Below are 24,680 nucleotides of genomic sequence, written 5' to 3' on the forward strand. Positions count from 1 at the left end.
TAGCAAAAAAATTAAAATCTCACAACACATTTCCAACAACCTACCAATCTTTTATTGCCGACCAACAGCGAATTACCATCGTACACGGTGCTGGGCAAGACCTCTCGAGAGGCCGCAATGTCTTGCCAATTTTCCAAATGATTATCGATTACCTGTTTGCCGGTGCTGTGATAGGCCATCCAGTGTTTGGCTATCGAACATTGGCGCTCCAAAACGAAACCATAACGACGTCGTTCTTGAGTCATGGCCTGGGAAAAACGCAAAACAAAACAATTTGAATTTAAACAACCCGATAATGATTGGGGCCAATTAACCCCAATAATGATCTGGTTTCAGGTCATTGACTTACATTTTTATAGCTTTGCTCGCAAAATGCATCCAATTTTTTCTTTTGGTCTTCCAAGATTTGCAAGGACTGCGTGATAGAGATGAAAAGAGAGGGAGAAGAGAGGAAAATGATTATTTAACATATTGGTGATTATAAAGAGTTTAACGGTAACGCATAAAAGACGCAAGGAACTGGTAATCGATAAAATAATGTTGTTACCGAACAACTTTTCTATAGAAAAAATTGTTATCGAACAACTTTTCTATAAAAAAAGTTGTTATCGAACAACTTTTCTACCGAAAATGCTGTAATCGAAGAACTTTTCTATAGAAAATACTGTTTTGTTATCGAACAACTTTTCTATAGAAAAAGTTGTTATCGAACAACTTTTGTATAGAAAATGTTATTATCGAACAACTTTTCTACAGAAAATGTTGTTATCGAACAGCTTTTCTATAGGAAAAGTTGTTATCGAACAGCTTTTCTATAGGAAAAGACAAATGTCGTTATCGACAACGATTATTATAGAAAATGTTGTTATCGACAACGTTTCCTATAGAAAATGTTGTTATCGACAACAGTTTCCATAGAAAATGTTGTTATCGACAACGTTTTCTACAGAAAATATTGTTATCGAACAACTTTTGTACAGAAAATGTTGCTATCGACAACGTTTTCTATAGAAAATGTTGTTATCGAACAACTTTTCTATAGAAAACGTTGTTATCGAACAACTTTTCTATAGAAAACGTTGTTATCGAACAACTTTTCTATAGAAAATGTGGTTATCGAACAACTTTTCTATAGAAAAAATTGTTATCGAACAACGATTTCTATAGAAATATTGTTATCGAACAACGATTTCTATAGAAATGTTGTTATCGAACAACGATTTCTATAGAAATGTTGTTATCGAACAACTTTTCTATAGAATCTGTTGTTATCGAACAACTTTTCTATAGAAAATGTTGTTATCGACCACGTTTTCTAGAGAAAATGTTGTTATCGACAACGTTTCCTATAGAAAATGTTGTTATCGACAACGTTTTCGATAGAAAATGTTGTTATCGACAACGTTTTCGATAGAAAATGTTGTTATCGACAACGGTTTCTATAGAAAATGTTGTTATCGACAACGTTTTCGATAGAAAATGTTGTTATCGACAACGTTTTCTATAGAAAATGTTGTATTCGACAACGGTTTCTATAGAAAATGTTGTTATCGACAACGGTTTCTATAGAAAATGTTTTTATCGACAACAAAAAATTTGTTATCGAAGAACTTTTTTATAGAAAATGTTGTTATCGACAACATTTTCTATAGAAAATGTTGTTATCGACAACGTTTTCTATAGAAAATGTTGTTATCGACAACGTTTTCTATAGAAAATGTTGTTATCGACAACGTTTTCTATAGAAAATGTTGTTATCGACAACGTTTTCTATAGAAAATGTTGTTATCGACAACGTTTTCTATAGAAAATGTTGTTATCGACAACGATTTCAATTGAAAATGTTGTTATCGACAACGTTTTCTATAGAAAATTTTGTTATCGACAACGTTTTCTAAAGAAAATGTGGTTATCGAATAACTTTTCTATGAAAAAAGTTATCGATTATGTTGTTGTTGTTGTTGTTGTTGTAGCAGTAGTACATGTGTGTGTTTGTGTTCTGCTAATCTGGTTCCAGCTCCAGGTTTAGAAATTCGGCTACTTTAACGGGCTGTAGCCAGAGATCCTCTGGAGTGAGTTGGGTAGGTTTGGCTGAGCAATTAAAAAGGTGTAGCGTATTGTGCGGGCCTGTATCACACGCCGGGCAGGCGTCACGCACATCTTCATCAATTCGTGCCCAATACGAATTGAGGCGACTACACCATCCTGAACGTAATTGCGCCAAAACTACCCTGGTTTGTCTAGGCAGCTGACGTTCTTCGGCTGCAATGGATGGGGGGTGGACTCCGAGGACGGCATTCACTTTGTAACTGCTAATAGCATCCGCGACTGCATCGGTGTGAATGCCACTCAGACCTGCCTGATAGGCTTCTTGATCTAGAGGCTCTCTCTTGTAGCGCTGGACCTCCCTCTCTAGATCATGTATGTCCTTCCTGACACGCCTGGGTGGGGGAGAGTTATCCACCATGTGATGGTTGGGATGGCTCTCACGGTAACACCCAAGCAGGTACTGCAACGAAAGCATATGATTATGCTGACGTAAGGGAAGGACTTTCGCCTCCTCATGTAGATGGTCCACTGGTGTCATGAGGAGGCACCCTGTCGCAGTTCTCAGGGCAGCGTTCTGGCAGGTCTGGATATTCTTCCACTGCGTAGCACTAGTATTCGCAGACCACACTGGAGCCGCATAGTTGACCACAGACCGACCTATCGCGTTATAAGAGGTCAACAAGGTTTCTTTGTCCGCACCCCAAGAGCTGCCGGCTAGCGCCTTGAGGACCTTGTTCCTACTTTTCATCTTGTCGCAGATAGCTGTGGCTTGCGCGGACGACTTGAACATGCTGTCGAACGTTACCCCAAGAATCTTGGGGTAGTTCGTGGTCGGTATTAAATTCCCCTCGACCTGAACATTCAGCTGTGTTCTCATCTCCGCAGACCATGTGGTAAAGAGTGTGGCCGTTGATTTCGTGGCGGATATTTTCATATTCCTCGCGTGGAAGTATGCGGCAAGCTCCGCGAGATAGGGGTTCAACCTTTCGCATATGTCATCGACCACTGGACCCGACGCCATGATCGTACAATCATCCGCATACGTTACGATCTCAATGCCGTCTGGAGGGCGAGGAATTCCGGAAAGGTAGAGGTTAAACAGTTCCGGAGATATCACCCCACCTTGGGGAACTCCCTGTTTCACTCTACGGGCTTTGGACTTCTTGTTCCGGAATTCCACGTACGACTGGCGTCCACACATATAGTTGATTATCCAACGTTTCAAACTTGGCCGGAGGGTAGTTCTCTGTACGTCCTCAAACAGTGTGGCATGATTGACCGTATCAAATGCCTTTGATAGGTCAAGGGCTACCAACACTGTTCTGTCACACGGCCTGTTCTGGTTTAGTCCTCTACTAATATGTGTGGAAATGGCGTGTAATGCTGTTGTGGTACTATGTTGTGGACGGAATCCATGCTGGTGGTTGGCAACTGCATAGCTTCCTCTAATGCTGGGGAGGAGTAAAGCCTCAAGAGTCTTTGCTACTGGCGACAAAAGCGAAATCGGCCTGTACGATTCGCCTTTACTGGCATCCTTGCCTGGCTTCAGTAGCGGGACCACCCGGCCCATTTTCCAGGTTTCGGGCACTATGTAGGTGGCTAGCGACAAATTGAGAACTTTTGTTAAGTACTCGACTCCCGGCGTATCCAGCTGCTTCAACATTACCATTGAGATTCCGTCCGGGCCCAACGCTTTGGATGACTTAGCGTTACGGATGACATTTGCAACATCACCCATCGTAAACTGTGGTGGTTCCTCCTCGGCGGGAAGAGATCTGATACGACGTAGTACTCTTCGCTTCGCCCTATCACTCTCGGGGTGCTCGACAAATTGTCGGTTAAAATATTCCGCGCACCTCTTCGGATCAGTCACCGTTACGTCGTTAAAAGTGACTGAGGTCCTATCATCCTTTTTTCCAGGGTTCGAGAGCGACTTAACCGTTACCCACAGCTTACTCATATCGGTTCCAATGTTGCAGCACTTCAGATGGTCTAGCCACTTTTTCCTCTTATGCTCCTGCACCAACCGGTTGACTTCCACTGTCAAATCACTGATTCTAGGATCAGTAGGGTTGGTACGACGGAGATCATCACGCTCGTTTGCTAATCCCGCTGCCTCTGCTGGGAAGTTTGGTCTTATCTCGGGTATTCGACCAGCAGGTATATAGCGAGCGGCTGCAGCTCTGATGATGTTTCGGAAAATCCTTTCTGCTACCCGAACATCAGAAGGGTTGGGCAGTTCTCTGAAGCGGCGGTTGGTGAATTCTCTGAACTCTGGCCAGTGAGCTTTCCCATGGTTAAGGAAAGTGCGGCGTTCAGAGGTTATGAAATCGGGCGACCTGCTTATGGAGACGATTATCGGGAGATGGTCTGAGCCAAGAGAAATGACGGGTTGCCAAGTCACGTCATTTATCAGACCGGGTGACACTATGGTTAAATCTGGCGAACTGTGACACTCTCCTCTTATTCGGGTGGGGGCATCCTCGTTAACCGTGCAGAATGTGGAGCAGTCAATCTGCTCTGCCAGCGCTGATCCCCTCTGGTCATTACCTAGGACGGAATGCCACAACTCATGGTGGGCATTAAAATCCCCTAGTACCAGGCGGTTATTGCCTACCAATAATGGGCTAATATCAGGCAAATAACGTGGTTCACAGCTATTAATCGGCGGGATATACACATTAAGCACCTCTACCTCGGCAGTTCCACACTTGACTGCTACCCCCATACATTCCATGTATGGGTCACTAGAGACTAGCTCAAGCGAGATAGGTCTGTACTGAACAGAATGGTGTAACAGGAACGCTAATCCCCCACCTCCACTTCTGGTGCGATCCTTCCTTAGTACGTTGTAACCATAACAACGTTGTAGGCTGCAATTTTCATTCAGCTTGGTTTCCTGCACCGCTGCGATCTTAATATTCCTCCGACTCATAAATTCCACTATCTCATCTATTTTGCCTCGAAGTCCGTTGCAATTGAATTGCAAGAATGATGCACAATCCGGAGTTGGAACAGCAACATGTGGCGTTAGGTGCTGCGGTGTTGGTTGCTGTTCTGGAGACTGCGGTGGAGTGCCATACTCCGACGACGTCTCTGACGAGGACGACGAAGAAGAGGACTCGCTGGGGACTACGTTACTGCAGCAAGTCGCAACATAATCCCTTTCGCTGTAGTCTCGCAAACGCCTTAATCCGGAACAGTTCTTGAAGTGCACCCACTCTCTGCATCCATTACATCGCACCGAGACAGATCTGTGGTGGATGACGTTCTGACAAACCGAGCAGAACCAAGGTCCGGGGTTTTCCTCAATCCCGGCACGGACCAATAAAATCCGGAGCAAGCATTCCGGGATATGCTGCTCCCAATGCAGAAAAATAAACAAACACAAACATGTACATACTGGGTTGGCAGCCGCTGGCCGAAACAGGAAACTTGTTGTTTCGGGTCAATCCGGTATCGTAGAACCCGCTGCCGTGGGATTGATCGATTATGTTGTTATCGACAACGTTTTTGATAGAAAATGTTGTTATCGACAACGTTTTTGATAGAAAATGTTGTTATCGACAACTGAAAACATAGTTATCGTTTAAATAGTATTATCGATCAATTTCTATTAAAATTTTATTGTTATCGAAACGATTTTCGATAGAAAATGTTGTTATCGAATATATTTTCTTTAGATAAGATGGTTATCGATCGAATTTTTGAAGAAAAATTGTGTTATCGATCTAAATTTTGCAACTCACCCTTAATTCCTTTTCCGTATTTTCGGGACTAGCTTTTTTTTTGCGCTGCTTCTTCATCGTTGTGACGGCCTTCTGAAACGATTCCATGCGCACTTTGTGCTGCTGCAAGAATTTCTTCTGTTCGTGTTGGACGACTTTTGTATCCTTTTCCAAATTGGTTTCTAATGGCACTAATAGATCCACATAAAAGGCTTTGAGCTGAGTGAATGAAAATAATGGGAGAGAGGGAGGGGGAGAGAAAGAGGAAGAAATTAAACAAACAAGAACAAATAGAAAATAAAAGCAAATTGCAATTCAAAAGAAATTCTTGACATATGTTTTTTGCTATCAGCCAACTTTCCCCTTCCCAATAAGTTGAGGAACGGCCGACCGGTCGCCGATCTGTCGGACAATACTTACAATGTTCATTTGTTGTTCTTGGATTTCTTTGTAGACACTGACAACACTGAGTAGAGCCGCACCTGTAAAAATGTTGAACATCGTCAAATCATTGGAATTAGAAAAGAAAGATAGACAGACGGCGGGGACAGGTTGGTAGGAAATTTTGTTAGAAAATGTGAAAGATTTGATGGAGAAAAATTTTCCTCTCAGAGAGAGACAATATTTTTCTCTTTCTCTGTGGGAGAATTGTAGTCCCCTTAAGATTTAATTTTTTTTCGCATTTTTGGACTCCAAAAGGCTGTGGCGCCCAATTGAAATAATGAGTTTCCCATTTGAAAAAATGATGCAGCTACGCCCCTGAATTGTTTTTTTTATCTCTTATATCTCTTACCTATATCTCCAGTTCCACTGTGTTGAGCATTCATGGCAATCTTGGCTAAAGCTTCATTGAATACGCGCGCTGATGTTGCAGCACCTGCACCACAAGAAAATGAAACAAAGAAAACAAAAACAAAAATAAGTCAATGTATTTCTTGTTGTTGTTGTAATTTTGTATTTACAACGCTCAGGTATTAAATTTAGCCAACTAATGAATGTTGTTACATCGAATGAAAAATTAGACATTCGAACGTTTAAAAATTAATAAAACAGGCAAAACTATTATCGGCCAGGGGGAGGGGGCCAGAGTGGAGGCAGGTAATTGTTTTTTTTTTTTTTTCAAAAAAAAAAAATATTCTTATATTTTTTTTTATTTAAAACTACTATCTCATCACTTACCATGTAATGACTTTAGATAACCTTTGCCGGCAGTGATTAATTGTCGAGCTCCGGGGTTGAATTTCTCCAAGATGTTCTGAAAACAAAAAATTGAAAAAATATATTAATTTTCTAAGATTTTTGGATTTTTTAACAATTTTTTTAAAGAATTTTTTGTTGTTAGGAAATCTTGTTTTTGGAATCTTTAAAAATATTTGCGATTTAAAAAATGTTTCCTAACTTTTTTCCAGATTTACAAGACTACCAACAAACCCAGATCTTTGTTGTCGCCAAATTTCCCCCTTCCACTTTTTGATACTGATATCCATACGCCACGATATCAATACTCAAACATCAATAACAAGTTTTGTTTTGTTATTTATAGTTCGGCGTTTAATCATTCGCTTAAATGCATAATCGGTATTTGGAATTTTCACCCATAACATCGTAATTATGAAACAAAAGACTTAGTAGAATCGGAACTTGTAGTCGATCGGATCTGGGGAATTGAGACAATCGCAATCATGTGCAACAACGTGAACAGTGGCTTAGATCAGTTACAAATGTAGGTGGCCCAATTCAATGCCGTAACGGCAGCTACGTAAAATTATTGGCTGGATAGGTTTACATCGTTTTCAATGAAAGTGGAATGTGAGTGGGTGTGTGTGTGGAAAATTCCTTGTGTCTCTAGGTTAAAAATGTAATGATACAGTATTGAAATAAATATGCAACAGAAAATAGTGTGGATAACAACATTTTCTATAGATAACGTTGTCGATAACAACATTTTCTATAGAAAACGTTGTCGATAACAACATTTCCTATAGAAAACGTTGTCGATAACAAAATTTTCTACAGAAAACGTTGTCGATAACAACAATTTCTATGGAAATCGTTGTCGATAACAACAATTTCTATAAAAAACGTTGTTGATAACAACATTTCCTATAGAGATCGTTGTCGATAACAACATTTTCTATAGAAAACGTTGTCGATAACAACATTTTTGTTCAATAAAAACATTTTCAATGGAAATCGTTGTAGATAACAACATTTTTTGTTCCATAACAAAACATTTTCTATGGAAATCGTTGTCGATAACAACATTTTCTATAGAAATCGTTTCCAATAACAACATTTTCTAAAGAAATCGTTATCGATAACAACATTTTCTAAAGAAATCGTTATCGATAACAACATTTTCTATAGAAATCGTTGTCGATAACAACATTTTCTATAGAAATCGTTGTCGATAACAACATTTTCTATAGAAATCGTTGTCGATAACAACATTTTCTATAGAAATCGTTGTCGATAACAACATTTTCTATAGAAATCGTTTCCAATAACAACATTTTCTATAGAAATCGTTGTCGATAACAAAACATTTTCTATGGAAATCGTTGTCGATAACAACATTTTCTAAAGAAATCGTTATCGATAACAACATTTTCTAAAGAAATCGTTATCGATAACAACATTTTCTAAAGAAATCGTTATCGATAACAACATTTTCTAAAGAAATCGTTATCGATAACAACATTTTCTATAGAAATCGTTGTCGATAATAACATTTTCTATAGAAAACGTTGTCGATAACAACATTTTCTATAGAACACGTTGTCGATAACAACATTTTCTATAGAAACCGTTGTCGATAACAACATTTTCTATGGAAAAGTTGTTCGATAAAAGCTTTTTCTATAGAAAAGTGGTTCGATAATAATATTTTCTATAGAAATCGTTGTCGATAACAACATTTTCTATAGAAATCGTTGTCGATAACAACATTTTCTATAGAAAAGTTGTCGATAACAACATTTTCTAAAGAAATCGTTGTCGATAACAAAACATTTTCTATGGAAATCGTTGTCGATAACAACATTTTCTATAGAAAACGTTGTCGATAACAACATTTTATATAGAAACCGTTGTCGATAACAATATTTTCTAGAGGAAACGTTATCGATAACAACATTTTCTATAGAAACCGTTGTCGATAACAACATTTTCTATAGAAACCGTTGTCGATAACAACATTTTCTATAGAAGCCGTTGTCGATAACAACATTTTTTATGGAAATCGTTGTCGATAACAACATTTTCTATGGAAATCGTTGTCGATAACCACATTTTCAATAGAAAACGTTGTCGATAACAATTTTTTCTATAGAAAATTTGTTCGATAACAACATTTACTATAGAAAATTTTTTCGATAACAAAATTTTCTATAGATAAGTTTTCCGATAACAACATTTACTTTAGAAAAGCTGTTCGATAACAACATTTTCTATAGAAATTGTTGTCGATAACAACATTTTCTATGGAAATTGTTGTCGATAACAACATTTTCTATAGAAAAGTTGTTCGAAAACAACCTTTTCTACAGAAAAGTTGTTCGATAACAACATTTTCTATTGAAAAGTTGTTCGATAGCAACATTTTCTTTAGAAATTTGTTCGATAACAATGTTTTTACTAGAAAAGTTGTTCGATAACAAACTTTTTTATATAAAAGTTATCGATAGCAATATATTCTATAGAAAACATTATCGATAATATTATTTTAGATAAAAAATGTTATCGATAATTACATTTTAACCCAATTTTCTTGAAATATATTATCCATAACTATATTTAAAATGGAAAATGTTATCGATATCAATTGATAATATTGACGATAATTTTAGATACAAATTTAATTTAAATTGAATTGAAGATAGAAAATGTTGTCGATAATAGCATTTACAGTCGTCGATAACTTCACAATCTACAGATAGTTGTTCGATAATTCCATTTTCATAAGAAATGTGGTCCGACAAGAACAGGTTTTATAGAAAGTATTAAAGATAATGTTATTTATATTTATATTCAAAAAAATCGATAACAATAATTTATTTCGATTATCACTTAATTGTGAAAATCTGAAATATAGGGGTGTCCGTAAGCCACATATTAAATCATCTCATAAAACCTTGATTTATATTTGAATATTATCGAATTATATCCTATAAGGCCATTGGTATGCCAAATTCCCCATACCGCCCAAAACCAAAAACAAAAAAAAACTCTATGACTTCGTTTGTATTCATTCCACACCAGACAGTGTGTCAACTGTCTTGTTTATTAAATTGTCACGAGCGGTTTTGGCCGAATGCATGGGCATACAAATCGAACAATAATTGTTGTTGTGCGCCAGCGAGAATTGAACAACTGAACAACAAACAAAACAACCTTGAAACATCTTTACAACAAATGGCCAACAATTTTGAGATCGACTACAGAATATTGATGTTGGAAAAATTTAAATATTTTCTCACGCCTTGAGAGAGGTTTTTGGTGGTGACATGACGGCACTGTCAGGTCGATTTGGAATTAAAAAATTTAAACTGATATTAGAAAAATAAACAAAAAATGAAAAACAAACCATAAAATCGGGTATAGAATTTCATGATTCACACAACGAAAAAAAGGGAATTGATTGTTGGCTTGGATAAAAAAGTATTGAAAAAAAAAAAAAAACAACAACAACAAAACACCGCATCTCAAAACCACAATAATAACAAATTTAGCACTTAAATGCTAATAAGCCGGTCCGATATGAATAACCCAAACATTTCAATAGCTAAGGTATTCCGCTGTGAGTGAGGCATGTAAGCGGATTTTTTTTTTTGTTTGAAAAAAAAAAAAAAAACAAAATTTTGAATCGTTTGTTTGCATAAGTTTTAAATAAAATTTTTCAAATTGTTTTGTCCACCCACACAGACAATGAAGCTCCATTGTTGGAACTCCTCACACGAAGTTGAGTTTAAAAAAAAAAAAAAAACAAAAATAAAACAAAAAATATTCATAGCTGTTTACAATTAAACGAGTTTTAATTTTTTGTTTTTTTTTTTCTTGTTGTTGTTGTTGTCTACTTTGGTTTTGAGGCGCAAATTGTTAAACATGCAAAGTTTTACAGCCATTTTTATGTTCAAAAGGTTATCTAAGCAGCCAATCCCCGTTTTTTTTGTTTTCAATTGTTAATCAAGTGTTTAATTGTCATGATGTCATATTCCAGTAATATTTAAAAAAAAAATCATAAAAGATTGAATGATTTCCTGAAAATAAACGCCAAAGTGATGTATAATTTTTTTGCAATTTAACTAAAAATAAATTTACAGCTATTTCATTGTGAATCATTACTGGGTGTGATTTTTAATTAATGATGATGGATAAACGATTTGAATACGGTTTGAAGAAAGTTTTACAGACAGTTTTTATTGCAAAGCATCTGGAACGCGATAACATCCATTAGCAACATCCACTACCAAAAAAATACGGTCAAAACGCGATAACATCCATTAACTAAATTATAGCCAATAATCCCAAATGTGGCCAAAAATACAAATTTTAATAGAAAAAGTTATCGATGACAAAGTTTTTTGTAAAAAAAAATTATCGATAACGTTTTTTTCTATACAAAAATCAGTCGATAACACGATTTTCTTTAACAACTTTTTTCGATAACAATATTTTTCTTTAAAAAACTCTTATCGATGACAAAGTTTTCTGCAAAAAATATCGATAACATTATGTTCGATAACAATATTTTTCTTCAAAAACAACTTATAGATAACAAATGCACCAATTCAATAAAATACCAATTTTAATAGAAAAAGTTATCGATAACAAAGTTTTCTGAAAAAAAATATCGATAACATTATTTTCTATAACAATATGAGTCGATAATACGATTTTCTTTAGCAACTTTTTTCGATAACAATATGTTTTCTTCAAAAAAACACTTATCGATAACAAACACACCAATTTAATAAAATACCAATTTCAATAGAAAAAGTTATCATTATTATCTCTTATTATTATCTCTAAAAAAATTATCGATAACTTTATTTTCTACATAAAAATGAGTCGATAACACGATTTTCTTTAGCAACTTTTTTCGATAACAATATTTTTCTTCAAAAAAAAAAGCTTTTCGATAACAAAGATACCAATTCAGTTATATAAATTGAATAAAAAATGTTATCGATAACAAAGTTTTCTGTAAAAAAATTATCGATAACATTAGTTTCTACATAAAAATGAGTCGATAACACGATTTTCTTTAGCAACTTTTTTCGATAACAAATACACCAATTCAATAAAATACCAATTTTAACAGAAAAAAATTATCGATAACAAAGATTTTTGTTTTTAAATAATATCGATAAGAATATGCTTTATATCAATAACAATATTTTTCATAAAAAAAATTATCGATAACAAAGATATCAATTCAATAAAATACCAATTTTAGGAGAAGAAGTTATCGATAACAAAGTTTTCTCAGAGAAAATTATCGATAACATTATTTTCTATATAAAAATGAATAGATTATACGATTTTTATTAAAAACTTTTTCTATAACAACATACACCAACTCAATAAAATACCAATTTCAATAAAAAAGATATCGTTATCAAAGTTTTCTGTAAAAAAAAATTATCGATAACATTATTCCCTACATAAAAGTGAATCGTTTATACGATTTTCTTTAACAACTTTTTTTGATAACAATCTTTTTCTTCAAGAGAAACTTATCGATTACAAAGATACCTATTCAATACAATACAAATTTCAATGAAAAAATTTATTGGAAACAAAGTTTTCTGTAAAAAACATTTTTCAAACATAACTTATCGATAACAAAGAATCTTCAGAGAAAAATAAACAGCATTAAAAAGCAGTTTCCTTTGTTAAATTGGTCGATAACCACATTTTCTGTTGAAAAATCATCAAAATTTGAATTTCCCAAAATAACAGTTAAGCGATAACAACGTTTTCCAAAGGGAAAATTATCGATAATAAAATATCTGACATAAAAATGTATTGATAATGTTTTTTTTCAATAAAAAAAGCAACATATCCTAAAAAAATTGACAATAACAGTTTTTTTAAGGAAAAATGTCGATAGCAGTGTTTGATAAAGAGAATGTAACCGATAACAAAATAATATATAGACAAAATAAATCGATAACTATGTTTTTTGTTACTAATGTTATCGATAAGTATTTAATTAAAATTGCCTGATAATATTATTTTCTGCAAAACCTGTAATCGATAACAATATGTATTCCTTAAAATATAATTGATAGCATTTGTTTGTCATATGATAGCAACATTTTCTATAAAAATATTTATCAATAATTAAATTTCCTAAAAAATTTTAACCGATAACTGTATTTTTCGAGGAAAAATATCGAAAGCAGTATTTGGTGACAAGAATTTAACCGATAACATCGTTATCTATAACAAAATCAGTCGATAAATATATTTTTTTGTAATGACAGTGATCGATAAGCATTTTTCTTCCTAAAAGTTGTCTGATAACATTATTTTCTACAAAAAAGTAATCGATAACATTAATATAGTCAAAAAATTATGCGATAAAATCGTTTTCTTTCGGAAAATTTTTTCCGATAACAACTTTTGAAATAGAAACCTTTGCCGATATCAACATTTTGTATAGAAACGGTAGTCGTTAACAGTAGTTCCTTCATAAAAGTTTAGCGATAACAACATTCTTTACATGATGTGAGATCGATAACATTAAGAAGATGTAATCGATAACAATATTTTTACAGATAATGTTATCGATAACAATATTTCCACTCGATTATTATATTTTTTCCTTATTAATGTTATCGATAAGCTTTTTCCAAAGAAACCGTTGCCGATATCAACATTTTCTTTATAAACTGTAGTCGTTAACAACAGTTCTTTTATGAGCGTTTGCCGATAACCACATTTTTTACAGAAAGTGTAATCGATAACAGCATTTCCTATAGAAATTGTTGCTGATTTTTCATAGAACAATATTTTCAAAAAAAAAAAAAAAAAAAATCGATAACTACTTATGCTACCGGAAAATTTTCGATAACGCCATTTTTCTATAGGAAGTGTTATCGGTAACAACATTTTTTTTATAGATAATGTTGTCGATAACAATATTTAATTGCAGAAAGCATTAGCGATAACATTAATAATGTATTGAAATTTTAATCGATAACGATTACTCCCCCTAAAAACAAGTGCTTATCTTTACATCTTCTTAAAAAAAGTATTATCAACAACCATTTCGATAACACACTTATCGCTTGGAGATCTCTTCACCACAAACGCCACAAAATCCATTTATGACGTAATTCCATTGCCCAGACCCGACTCGCAACTGTTAACTGTAGACATAATTTACAAAGTTATGTCGGAAAAATTGAAATTTTCTCAGTTTTCACAGTTTCTGTTTGGCTGCAAACATGCAACATGATTTTGTATTTCTTTGCCTAGTCGCCTTTTCTTTATTTGTTTTTTGCTTTTTGTTAAGAAAACACGTTAGGAAAACACAATTTCCATGATTTCCGTAACAAATGTAAGCGAGTGTTGGATAGTTTTTCACATGTCTTCAGACATCTGAATGTGTTTAACACATTTAACTAAATTTTTAAACACCTAACGACCCACTCCTCTTCTGTCCGCCGTCCCACAATGGCAACCATTTCATGGCATATTGCATGCTACCTTCTCTTTTGAGAAGATAGGGAGGGGAGCACCATAAAATATTATTACGCGATTTAAACATGAACTAAAAAAACCAACCTAAATTTGGGACACCTTTTATTTTTTTTTTTTTTGTTTTTTTTTTTGAGGAGACCAAACAAAAGAAATCAACCAAGAACAGGTGGTAACCAACGACAGTCATGGTTGGGATTTTGTGTCGTTTTGTGGCAAAGACACAGTCTCTTGACATGGGTGCCTCATGTTGCTACCAGCAGTGCTAACTGACCACAGACATCAAAGAAATAGTTCTCAATTGGAGAAGGGAAAAAAGGCATTGAAAATTTTGGCAGTTTGAACAGTCAAAGCACCTTAAGAGCTTTTCGGAATTTGAATAATAAATAATTTACATTTTCTATAGAAACCGTTGTCGATAACAACATTTTCTATAGAAACCGTTGTCGATAACAACATTTTCTATAGAAAACGTTGTCGATAACAACATTTTCTATAGAAAACGTTGTCGATAACAACATTTTCTATAGAAAACGTTGTCGATAACAACATTTTCTATAGAAACCGGTGTCGATAACAACATTTTCTATAGAAACCGTTGTCGATAACAACATTTTCTATAAAAAAGTTCTTCGATAACAAATTTTTTGTTGTCGATAACAACATTTTCTACAGAATACGTAGTCGATAACAACATTTTCTATAGAAAATGTAGTCGATAACAACATTTTCTATAGAAAACGTTGTCGATAACAACATTTTCTATAGAAAACGTTGTCGATAACAACATTTTCTATAGAAAACGTTGTCGATAACAACATTTTCTATAGAAACCGTTGTCGATAACAATATTTTCTATAGAAATCGTTGTCGATTACAACATTTTCTATAGAAATCGTTGTCGATAACAACATTTTCTATAAAAAAGTTCTTCGATAACAAATTTTTGTTGTCGATAACAACATTTTCTATAGAAACCGGTGTCGATAACAACATTTTCTATAGAAAACGTTGTCGATAACAACATTTTCTATAGAAAACGTTGTCGATAACAACATTTTCTATAGAAAACGTTGTTCGATAACAACATTTTCTATGGAAAAGTTGTTCGATAATAACATGTTCCGGAAAATTTTGTTCGATAACAACATTTTCCATAAAAAATTGTTCGGTAACCATACCGATGTCGATAACAACAATTTCTATAGAAACGGTTGTCGATAATAACAATTTCTATAGAAACGGTTGTCGATAATAACAATTTCTATAGAAACGGTTGTCGATAACAACAATTTCTATAGAAACGGTTGTCGATAACAACAATTTCTATAGAAACGGTTGTCGATAACAACAATTTCTATAGAAACCGTTGTCGATAACAACATTTTCCATAGAAAAGTTCTTCTATAACAAAATGCCCGTTGTCGATAACAAGATTTTCAATAGAAAAGTTGTTCGAGAACAATATTTTCTATAGAAGAGTTGTTCGATAACAACATTTCCGATAGAAATCGTTTTTGATAACACATTCTTCTGTAGAAACCGTTGTCGATAACAACATTTTCTATAGAAACCGGTGTCGATAACAAAATTTTCTATAGAAAACGTTGTCGATAACAACATTTTCTATCGAAAACGTTGTCGATAACAACATTTTCTATCGAAAACATTGTCGATAACAACATTTTCTATCAAAACGTTGTCGATAACAACATTTTCTATAGAAACCGTTTTCGATAACAACATTTTCTATGGAAATTGTTGTCGATAACAACATTTTCTATAGAAATTGTTGTCGATTACAACATTTTCTATAGAAATTGTTGTCGATAACAACATTTTCTATAGAAACCGTTGTCGATAACAACATTTTCCATAGAAACCGTTGTCGATAACAACATTTTCTATAGAAATTGTTGTCGATAACAACATTTTCTACAGAAATTGTTGTCGATAACAAGATTTTCTATAGAAATTGTTGTCGATAACAACATTTTCTATAGAAATTGTTGTCGATAACAACATTTTCTATGGAAATCGTTGTCCCACTCTTTTGAAAATAGCGCTCAAATCGCCATGAAACCTTACAAATGACCACCGCTAAGAAGGGTTCTTAATTCAGCCACTTGATATGGCAGTTGTTGTTGTTTCTGTTATTAAAGAAATTAGAAAAAAAAGAGATAGGGAGGAGAGCAACAAAAAAAAAAAATACAAAGAGAAGGTAAACAGAAAAAAACGGCACAACATTAATTATGTTAAACCTGGCATAACGTGAAAGTGACCAAAAGGGAGGAGAGAGAGAGAAAGAGAGCAAGGGAGGGAGAAAACATCTAACCACTTGCTGTAATCAACGGCCAAGCTGGCGGTTAAGTGAAGGCATTTAGCTGTGAAATTGTTTCAAAATTTAAAAGGCTTCCTGAAATTCCCTCTCCTCTTCCCTGTGTCCCCCTCCCTTTCTCCTCCCTTTGGAAGCAAACCAAGCATGACAAAGGAAAATGTAAAAAACTGCAGTGGTCTAACTCCCTGGCCATTCAATTCTAAACCGGGGGACCCCAATGAGCAAATATGTCATGCAAAGCATGGCGAGTTGTGGGGGGGAGAGGGTGATTTATGTTTTCTTGCAAACCTCTATTCAAGTGGCCACTTATGGGTATTATACAATTCATAGTTAAGTCTCATGTTTTTTTTTTTTTTTTGCTGCAGAATCACTTAACTGTTGCTTAAGGCGGTCTGCTGGTTGGCCGATCGGTTGGTTGTTCGGTTGCTGGCGTTGCCATGCTGGCTGTAAACATTCCTTAAATGGCAATGCCAACCATTCACAAATTGATTGTTCTTCTCTGTTTGTTGTACCCTCCTTCCATCCTCTACATCTTCTTCGTCCTAGACTTGGTGAAAAGTAGGCTAATGTTTTGTCAACTTGTTGTCCATAGTCGCCGCGCCGTGGTCGTCGCCTGGCTGGGCTGTTTGGCATTTGATGCCATAAATGTGGTCTTTGTTGGAATGACAGGGAAACCCTATATTCTCCGGCTTTGGTACGACTCAATGGGGTTTGACATACAAAACTGAATTGTGGTCGGCTACGAACGCAAGTGTTGTACCAATTCTTGCAGTGAGCTCTTTGACTTATTTACAAAGGGGTCCCCCTTATTTTCAACCTCCCCCTTTCCTGCGGGGATTATGCGTAAATAACTTGCGGCTCTAAGAGGCTGGCCCATAGCTGTTTACCCATTCCCAGTTATTTTGTATTTTTCCTCTTTGCATTCATCTACTTGCGGTCTAGGCCGGCAGTCAGGCAGACCAACAACAATGTTGTTGGCAGTTGGAAAGGTTGTTGTGTCGGTCCGTTGTTAGGCAGTGTGTGTCTGTGTGTGTGTGCAATTAGATTGGCGTTTTTATTTATCTCTCTGCGTTTTTGTTTTGGTGTCACAGCAGGGCCCAGGGTTTGTTGCTAAAGTCTTTTGTTATACCCTACACCACATAGTGGTAAGGGTATTATGTCTTTGTGCATTTGTTTGTAACATCGAGAAGGAAACGAGATAGACCCATAGTTCCTTTTGGTGATCAGCATAGAATCACATTTGGAGTCGATTTATGCATGTCCGTCCGTCCGTCTGTCCATGTATTTTTGTAAACAAAATGCAGGTCGCATTTATGATTCGATTGAGATGAAATTTTCCAAATAACATTTGTTTGGGTCAAGGACGATCCCTATTGAAATTGGTGAAAGTCGGTCCAAATTTAGATATAGCTCCCATATATATCTTCTACCGATTTCGGGTCAATTGCGCTCCAAATGGCCAATAATAGCCCAAATGGCCTGAATTTTGACATTTCCCATCGAATTAAGACTACAAGCATATACTTCAAATTTGGTGAAAATCGATTCAGATATAGCTATAGCTCCCATATATATGTTTCATCCGATTTGGTGTTTAGGTACCTCTCATTCGTAATATGCACTTCATAAAACTGATATTTAGCACCAGATATCAGATACAGCCTAGCAATACAAGATTCAAATTTTATGAAGATCGGTTCAGATTTGGATATAGCTCCCATATAAAAAAAACGCATAAAATTTGCAAAATCTCATCGGTTCTTTATTTGAAACGTTAGATTGGTCCATGACATTTACTTTTTGAAGATAATTTCATTTAAATGTTGACCGCGGCTGCGTCTTAGGTGGTCCATTCGGAAGGTCCAATTTTGGGCAACTTTTTCGAGCATTTCGGCCGGAATAGCCCGAATTTCTTCGGAAATGTTGTCTTCCAAAGCTGGAATAGTTGCTGGCTTATTTCTGTAGACTTTAGACTTGACGTAGCACCACAAAAAATAGTCTAAAGGCGTCAAATCGCATGATCTTGGTGGCCAACTTACCGGTCCATTTCTTGAGATGAATTGTTCTCCGAAGTTCTCCCTCAAAATGGCCATAGAATCGCGAGCTGTGTGGCATGTAGCGCCACATGTCAACCAAGTTCAGTTCTTCCATTTTTGGCCACAAAAAAGTTTGTTAGCATCGAACGATAGCGATCGCCATTCACCGTAACGTTGCGTTGCAACAGCATCTTTGAAAAAATACGGTCCAGTGATTCCACCAGCGTACAAACCACACCAAACAGTGCATTTTTCGGGATGGATGGGCAGTTCTTGAACGGCTTCTGGTTGCTCTTCACTCCAAATGCGGCAATTTTGCTTATTTACGTAGCCATTCAACCAGAAATGAGCCTCATCGCTGAACAAAATTTGTCGATAAAAAAGCGGATTTTCTGCCAACTTTTCTAGGGTCCATTCACTGAAAATTCGACGAAAATTCACGAAAATTCTATTCATGATGAAATGTCAAAGCATACTGAGCATCTTTCTCTTTGACACCATGTCTGAAATCCCACGTGATCTGTCAAATACTAATGCATGAAAATCCTAACCTCAAAAAAATCACCCTTTATATCTTCATCCGATTTTAGGTTTCTTGTGCACCAACTACCTAATATCAGTCCAAATTGTGTGAATTTTGAAATTTAGTATAGAAATAAGCACTTTAAATTTGGTGTAAATTTTCCATGTCTATGGTAGCGCAGATTTCACAGATATTAGTTTATTGTTATTGAGTATTTCAATCGCCATATCTAATTCCTTATTAAATATTTTATGACACCATCAAATATAAATTTTTATGATCCACAGAATTTAAAATTTTCGATTTACTTTTTTGAAACTACCTGAATAAACAACCATTTCTCTCTTATTTTAAATAATACTTACCTGGGATTAATGTTGCGACCTGTATTTTACATACCTGTGTTATTGTTTTCTACGCAAACGCATCGAATAACTAGGTTATTTTATTACCTGTCTGGTAATAAAAGTATTAACCTCTTATGTTTTGCTAAAGACCTGTAGTCAATAAAAGTATTAACATTGTATTTTGCTCACATCCACCAATATCTTACTTAAGCAGTGGATATGTAATAACTGATTTTAGTATAACTTAATAATTCAAGTTGCACGCACTGTTCAAAATAATTTAAATTAAAATGCCGAGAACTCGCAAACAGAGTGCTGCCACACGCCGACGCATTATTCGGGGTATTGTTCGAGAAGAGCGTGAAACGTTAAGAACCACGCAGAACAATACTATTCGAAGATCATATGGCGGACAATGGAGGAGGCTACGCCGACAAGACCTACAATTTAGAATTGAAGAAAGACGACAACGCGACGCTGCACATGCAGGCAGACGCCAAAATCCATCCTATAGAGCAGAGGAACAGCTAAGAAACAATATCGAGCATTCCCTTAGACGCCAGGATCCACTCTATCGTGAGGAGGAACAGGAAAGGAATACACGGGAACATGCAGAAAGACGCCAGGATCCACTCTATCGTGAGGAGGAACAGGAAAGGAATACACGGGAACATGCAGACAGACGTCAGGATCCACTATACCGGGAGGAGGAGGAACAGGAAAGGAATACACGGGAACATGCAGAGAGACGTCAGGATCCACTATACCGGGAGGAGGAACAGGAAAGGAATACTCAGGAACATGCAGAGAGACGGCAGGATCCACTATACCAGGAGGAGGAACAGGAAAGGAATACACGGGAACATGCAGAGAGACGTCAGGATCCACTATACCAGGAGGAGGAACAGGAAAGGAATACTCGGGAACATGCAGACAGACGTCAGGATCCGATATACCGGGAGGAGGAACAGGAAAGGGATACTCAGGCACATGCAGAAAGACGCCAGGATCCACTCTATCGTGAGGAGGAACAGGAAAGGAATACTCGGGAACATGCCGACAGACGCCAAGACCCCCTATACCGGGAAGACGAACAGATACGGAACACTATCGAGCATTCACTTAGACGCCAGAATCCACTCTATCGTGAGGTGGAACAGGAAAGGGATACTCAGGCACATGCAGAAAGACGCCAGAATCCACTCTATCGTGAGGAGGAACAGGATAGGAATACTCGGGCACATGCCGACAGACGCCAAGACCCCCTATACCGGGAGGACGAACAGCTACGGAACACTGCCGAACATTGCCTTAGACGCCAAAATCCAGAAGTCCGCGCCTCCGAGCGTTTAAGAAACACTGTTCAACGACAACAAAGAAGGATTAGTCAAAGGATCTCGCAACATGACTTAAATAGATCAACGATATCAAGGATAGAAACCCATAGACGTAACCCCAGCAACAGGATTAGAATCAATGTGAACCAGGCCGAAAGGAATAGAACAAGAAGGTACCAGTTAACAGCCGAAGAAAGACAAGAAGAATCTGCCAGGATTATAAGTCGTCGGAATAACGAGCGGTTCCAGCGATACAATGAAACTATCAAGCAGGGACCAACTAGGATATGTATATGCTGCGGAGGCTTGTGGTTTTCTCATCAAGTTGAAATTCTACAAAAGCAAGGTATGTCAAATTCAAATTTTATTTCTGAAGTTTTTTTGCTTATCGGAACGGTTTCCCTCATCTAATATGTTTCTACACGTTTTGTAAAACCTGTAGCAGAGCTATAAAAAGTGGAAAAAAAACCAAATATACGAATTTCAAACGGTTTAGACTTTCCGGAAATTCCTGAAGCTCTTAAAGATTTAACATCAGTTGAGGAACGTTTGGTTACTGCTCGATTACCGTTTATGGTTATTGTTGCGTTAGGTTTCGAAAGACAAAGTGCCATTCGCGGCGCAGTAGTAAATGTTCCAATATCGGTTAGCGAAACTGTAACGTCTCTTCCTCGGCATTTTGACCAAGCCCAGGTGATTCAACTGCATCTTAAACGTCGCATGGAGTATCAGCATGATTACATGACTGAAACAATTAGACCAGCGAAAGTAATTGAGGCAGCCAGATACCTGATTGTATATAAAACATGGTATTACGATTGATGGAGGGTGGTTCGACGGTTATAATTCTTCGGCGGTCGTACCTTTTGTGGCAAATCAAGAAGACCAAGGAGCAATTCAGGCAATATTTGATGACCAAATCTCTAGGGCTCCCTCGGTTGCTGAAAATCCACAAGGGGATGAGTTCATCATGGAAAACCTTAATCCAGGTGGTCAGCAAACATTGCTCGATACTATAGGTCTTGAAAATGTGCCTCATCAACGCATTGTTATGGCACCAGACGAGGGTCACCGCCCCCTCGATATGATCATCGATTCAGATTCGGAAGAACTGGCATTTGTTACCATATATTGTGGCCAAAAGCGATCCTGCACGGAATCTTACTCCAAAATCATTCGATCAGAACTTCGGCGGTGTGATAGAAGATGTTGCAGAATTGATAAAATTTTGTATAGCTACAAAAAGCTAGAGCTTTTATCGATTAAAAGTGCCATTTCAATTGATTTAAGGAAAAACACGCGATCCCGGAATGTTACAGCTGAAAATGCTTTGGATGAATCCTATGTGAATAGCCTTATTCAGCATGATGACGGTTATCGCATAGTCAAAGGAATCAGAACGTCGCCGGTACACTGGGAAGCAGAAAAGAAGAAAGTCGTTGCAATGATTAGACAATTTGACCTTCCAACCTTTTTAATAACTTTATCTGCAGCAGAAACCAAATATGTGGAACTTTTAGTAATTCTATCGAAAACCGTTGACAGTAATGATATTTCTGAAGAAGAAGCTTCCAATCTCTCCTTCTCCGAAAAGGCTCGACTGATACGTAGCGATGCGGTTACATGCTCTCGCTACTTTGATTTCAGATTTAGGCAATTGTTTTCTTTATTTAAAATGAATAACGGGATCTTCGATAATCATTTCGTTGAAAAATATTACTGGAGAGTAGAATTTCAACAACGTGGATCTCCTCACATTCACGGAATGTACTGGCTTAAAGACTCACCTACAATTGATCTCAATAATTCCTCTACATTTTCGACGGCCATTGCTTTTATTGATAAATATATTTCTACGAATGGTGCTGATTATAGTTTACAGGAATATATTCCCTATCAGCGCCACAATCACAATCGCTCCTGTTCAAGAGAGTTTCGTGGTGAAAGGTTTTGTCGGTACGGGATGCCATATCCACCGATGCCTTCAACAGAAATTTTATTGCCACTTCCAGAAAACTTTCCAAACATGCAGAGGTACAAAGCGAACTTTGACAAAATTGAAAGTATGTTAAATTCAAATTTAGACTCAAGCCAAGTCGCCCAATTTAATGATTTTGATAATTTTCTTTGTCATGAAAATATAAATCTGTCATACGAGGACTATTTGTTATCTCTGCGGTCTTCTTTAAAAAAAAACCGAAAATATTTTTACGTCGAAGATATGAGGACAAAATGGTGAATGCTTACAATCCAACAATATTGTCACTGCATAGAGCCAACATGGATATCCAATATATCCTCGATCCATATGCATGTTGTAGTTATATAATCAACTACATCAATAAATCTAATCGTGGCGTATCCAGAATACTTCGGGATGCGGTGGAAGAAATAAGATTAGGGAATCATTCAATAAAGCAAAAGCTGCAGCATATAGCTCACAAGTTCATTTCAGGTACTGAAATATCAGCGCAAGAAGCCACATTTTGTTGCTTAGGAATGCGTCTATCGGAGTGTAGCAATGCCGAAATCTATATAAATACTGGGCGCCCCGAGGAGCGAGTATTTATGCTTAAATCCCGTCAACAATTACAAAATTTGTCTTCCGATTCTTTAGACATATATGCCGTTGCCGTATTTTGGAACACTATATCCAAAGACCAGATGAACTAGAAGATTTATGTCTAGCAGATTTCGCAGCTAATTACAAATATTCACGATCACGGCGAAACAATGTTCGAGAAGATAATTACGAAGAACAAGAAACTGAAGAAACTTCTGAAGAGTATTTACGAACTTTTCAATTGAAAAATAATATTGGCTTTATCAAAGAAAAAATCAAGCCTCATATTATTCGATACAGAAGATATAATGTAAACACTCACAGAAGCGATTATTTTCGAGAATTGGTAATGTTGTTCCACCCTTGGAGAAATGAGGAAATTGACTTACTGCGAAATGACAATGAAGCTACTTGTACTGCTTTAAAGGAAAGTATTGAGAGGAACAGAAAGAAATACGACGTTTTTGAAGATCGAGAACTGGAAAATGTGCTACAGCGACTCAACGACGAAGAATTTGGAGGTGATATTAACGAAGACGATGATGAATTTAGAGTCCTTGGTATTCCGGAAATTGATCGAAATGTAAATATTTTACAATCGCAACCGGATGATGCAACAACAGAAGGAAATGTGGATTCATCAATACGTGCAATAAAACTCCCACCTCTTATTTCGGAGTCCGATCTTTTAAATATGGTAAGCACTTTGAACGCCAAGCAAAAACTTTATTTAACTCACCTTTGCCATAATATTAAATGTGGATTACAATTTTATGAATTCATCGGTGGAGGCGCAGGTGTGGGAAAAAGTAGATTAATATCAGCTATATACCAGTGCGTTAATAGAAGGTTAAATTCCATCCCTGGATCTGATCCAACAGCAATTAAAGTACTTCTTACTGCTCCTACTGGAAAAGCCGCATTCGGGATTGGTGGCGCTACTTTGCATTCAATGTTTTCGCTACCCGTAAATCAGTCCAGTTCGGAGTTAAGACCTTTGGGCCCGGATGCCTTGAATGCAATTTATACTAAATTGCTGAATATGAGATT

At 36.2% G+C, this 24,680-nt stretch overlaps 1 protein-coding gene across 2 annotated transcripts in view; it reads right to left on the bottom strand.

The window, feature by feature from the left end:
* The window catches only part of LOC101892248 (brain-specific angiogenesis inhibitor 1-associated protein 2), a 43,141-nt gene that overhangs the window by 7,420 nt on the left and 11,041 nt on the right, over positions 1–24,680 (bottom strand). For both annotated transcript variants that reach the window (XM_059129483.1, XM_059129482.1), the window contains exons 2-7: positions 6,957–7,032; positions 6,571–6,654; positions 6,198–6,259; positions 5,799–5,996; positions 350–415; positions 45–248 (exon numbers count right to left, since the gene is read on the bottom strand). In XM_059129483.1, coding sequence (XP_058985466.1) covers positions 45–248; positions 350–415; positions 5,799–5,996; positions 6,198–6,259; positions 6,571–6,654; positions 6,957–7,032 — 690 coding nt within the window. The remainder of the gene's footprint in view (positions 1–44; positions 249–349; positions 416–5,798; positions 5,997–6,197; positions 6,260–6,570; positions 6,655–6,956; positions 7,033–24,680) is intronic.

This window comes from Musca domestica, unplaced genomic scaffold, assembly GCF_030504385.1.
Source record: "Musca domestica strain aabys unplaced genomic scaffold, Musca_domestica.polishedcontigs.V.1.1 61, whole genome shotgun sequence".
Lineage (NCBI taxonomy): Eukaryota > Metazoa > Arthropoda > Insecta > Diptera > Muscidae > Musca > Musca domestica.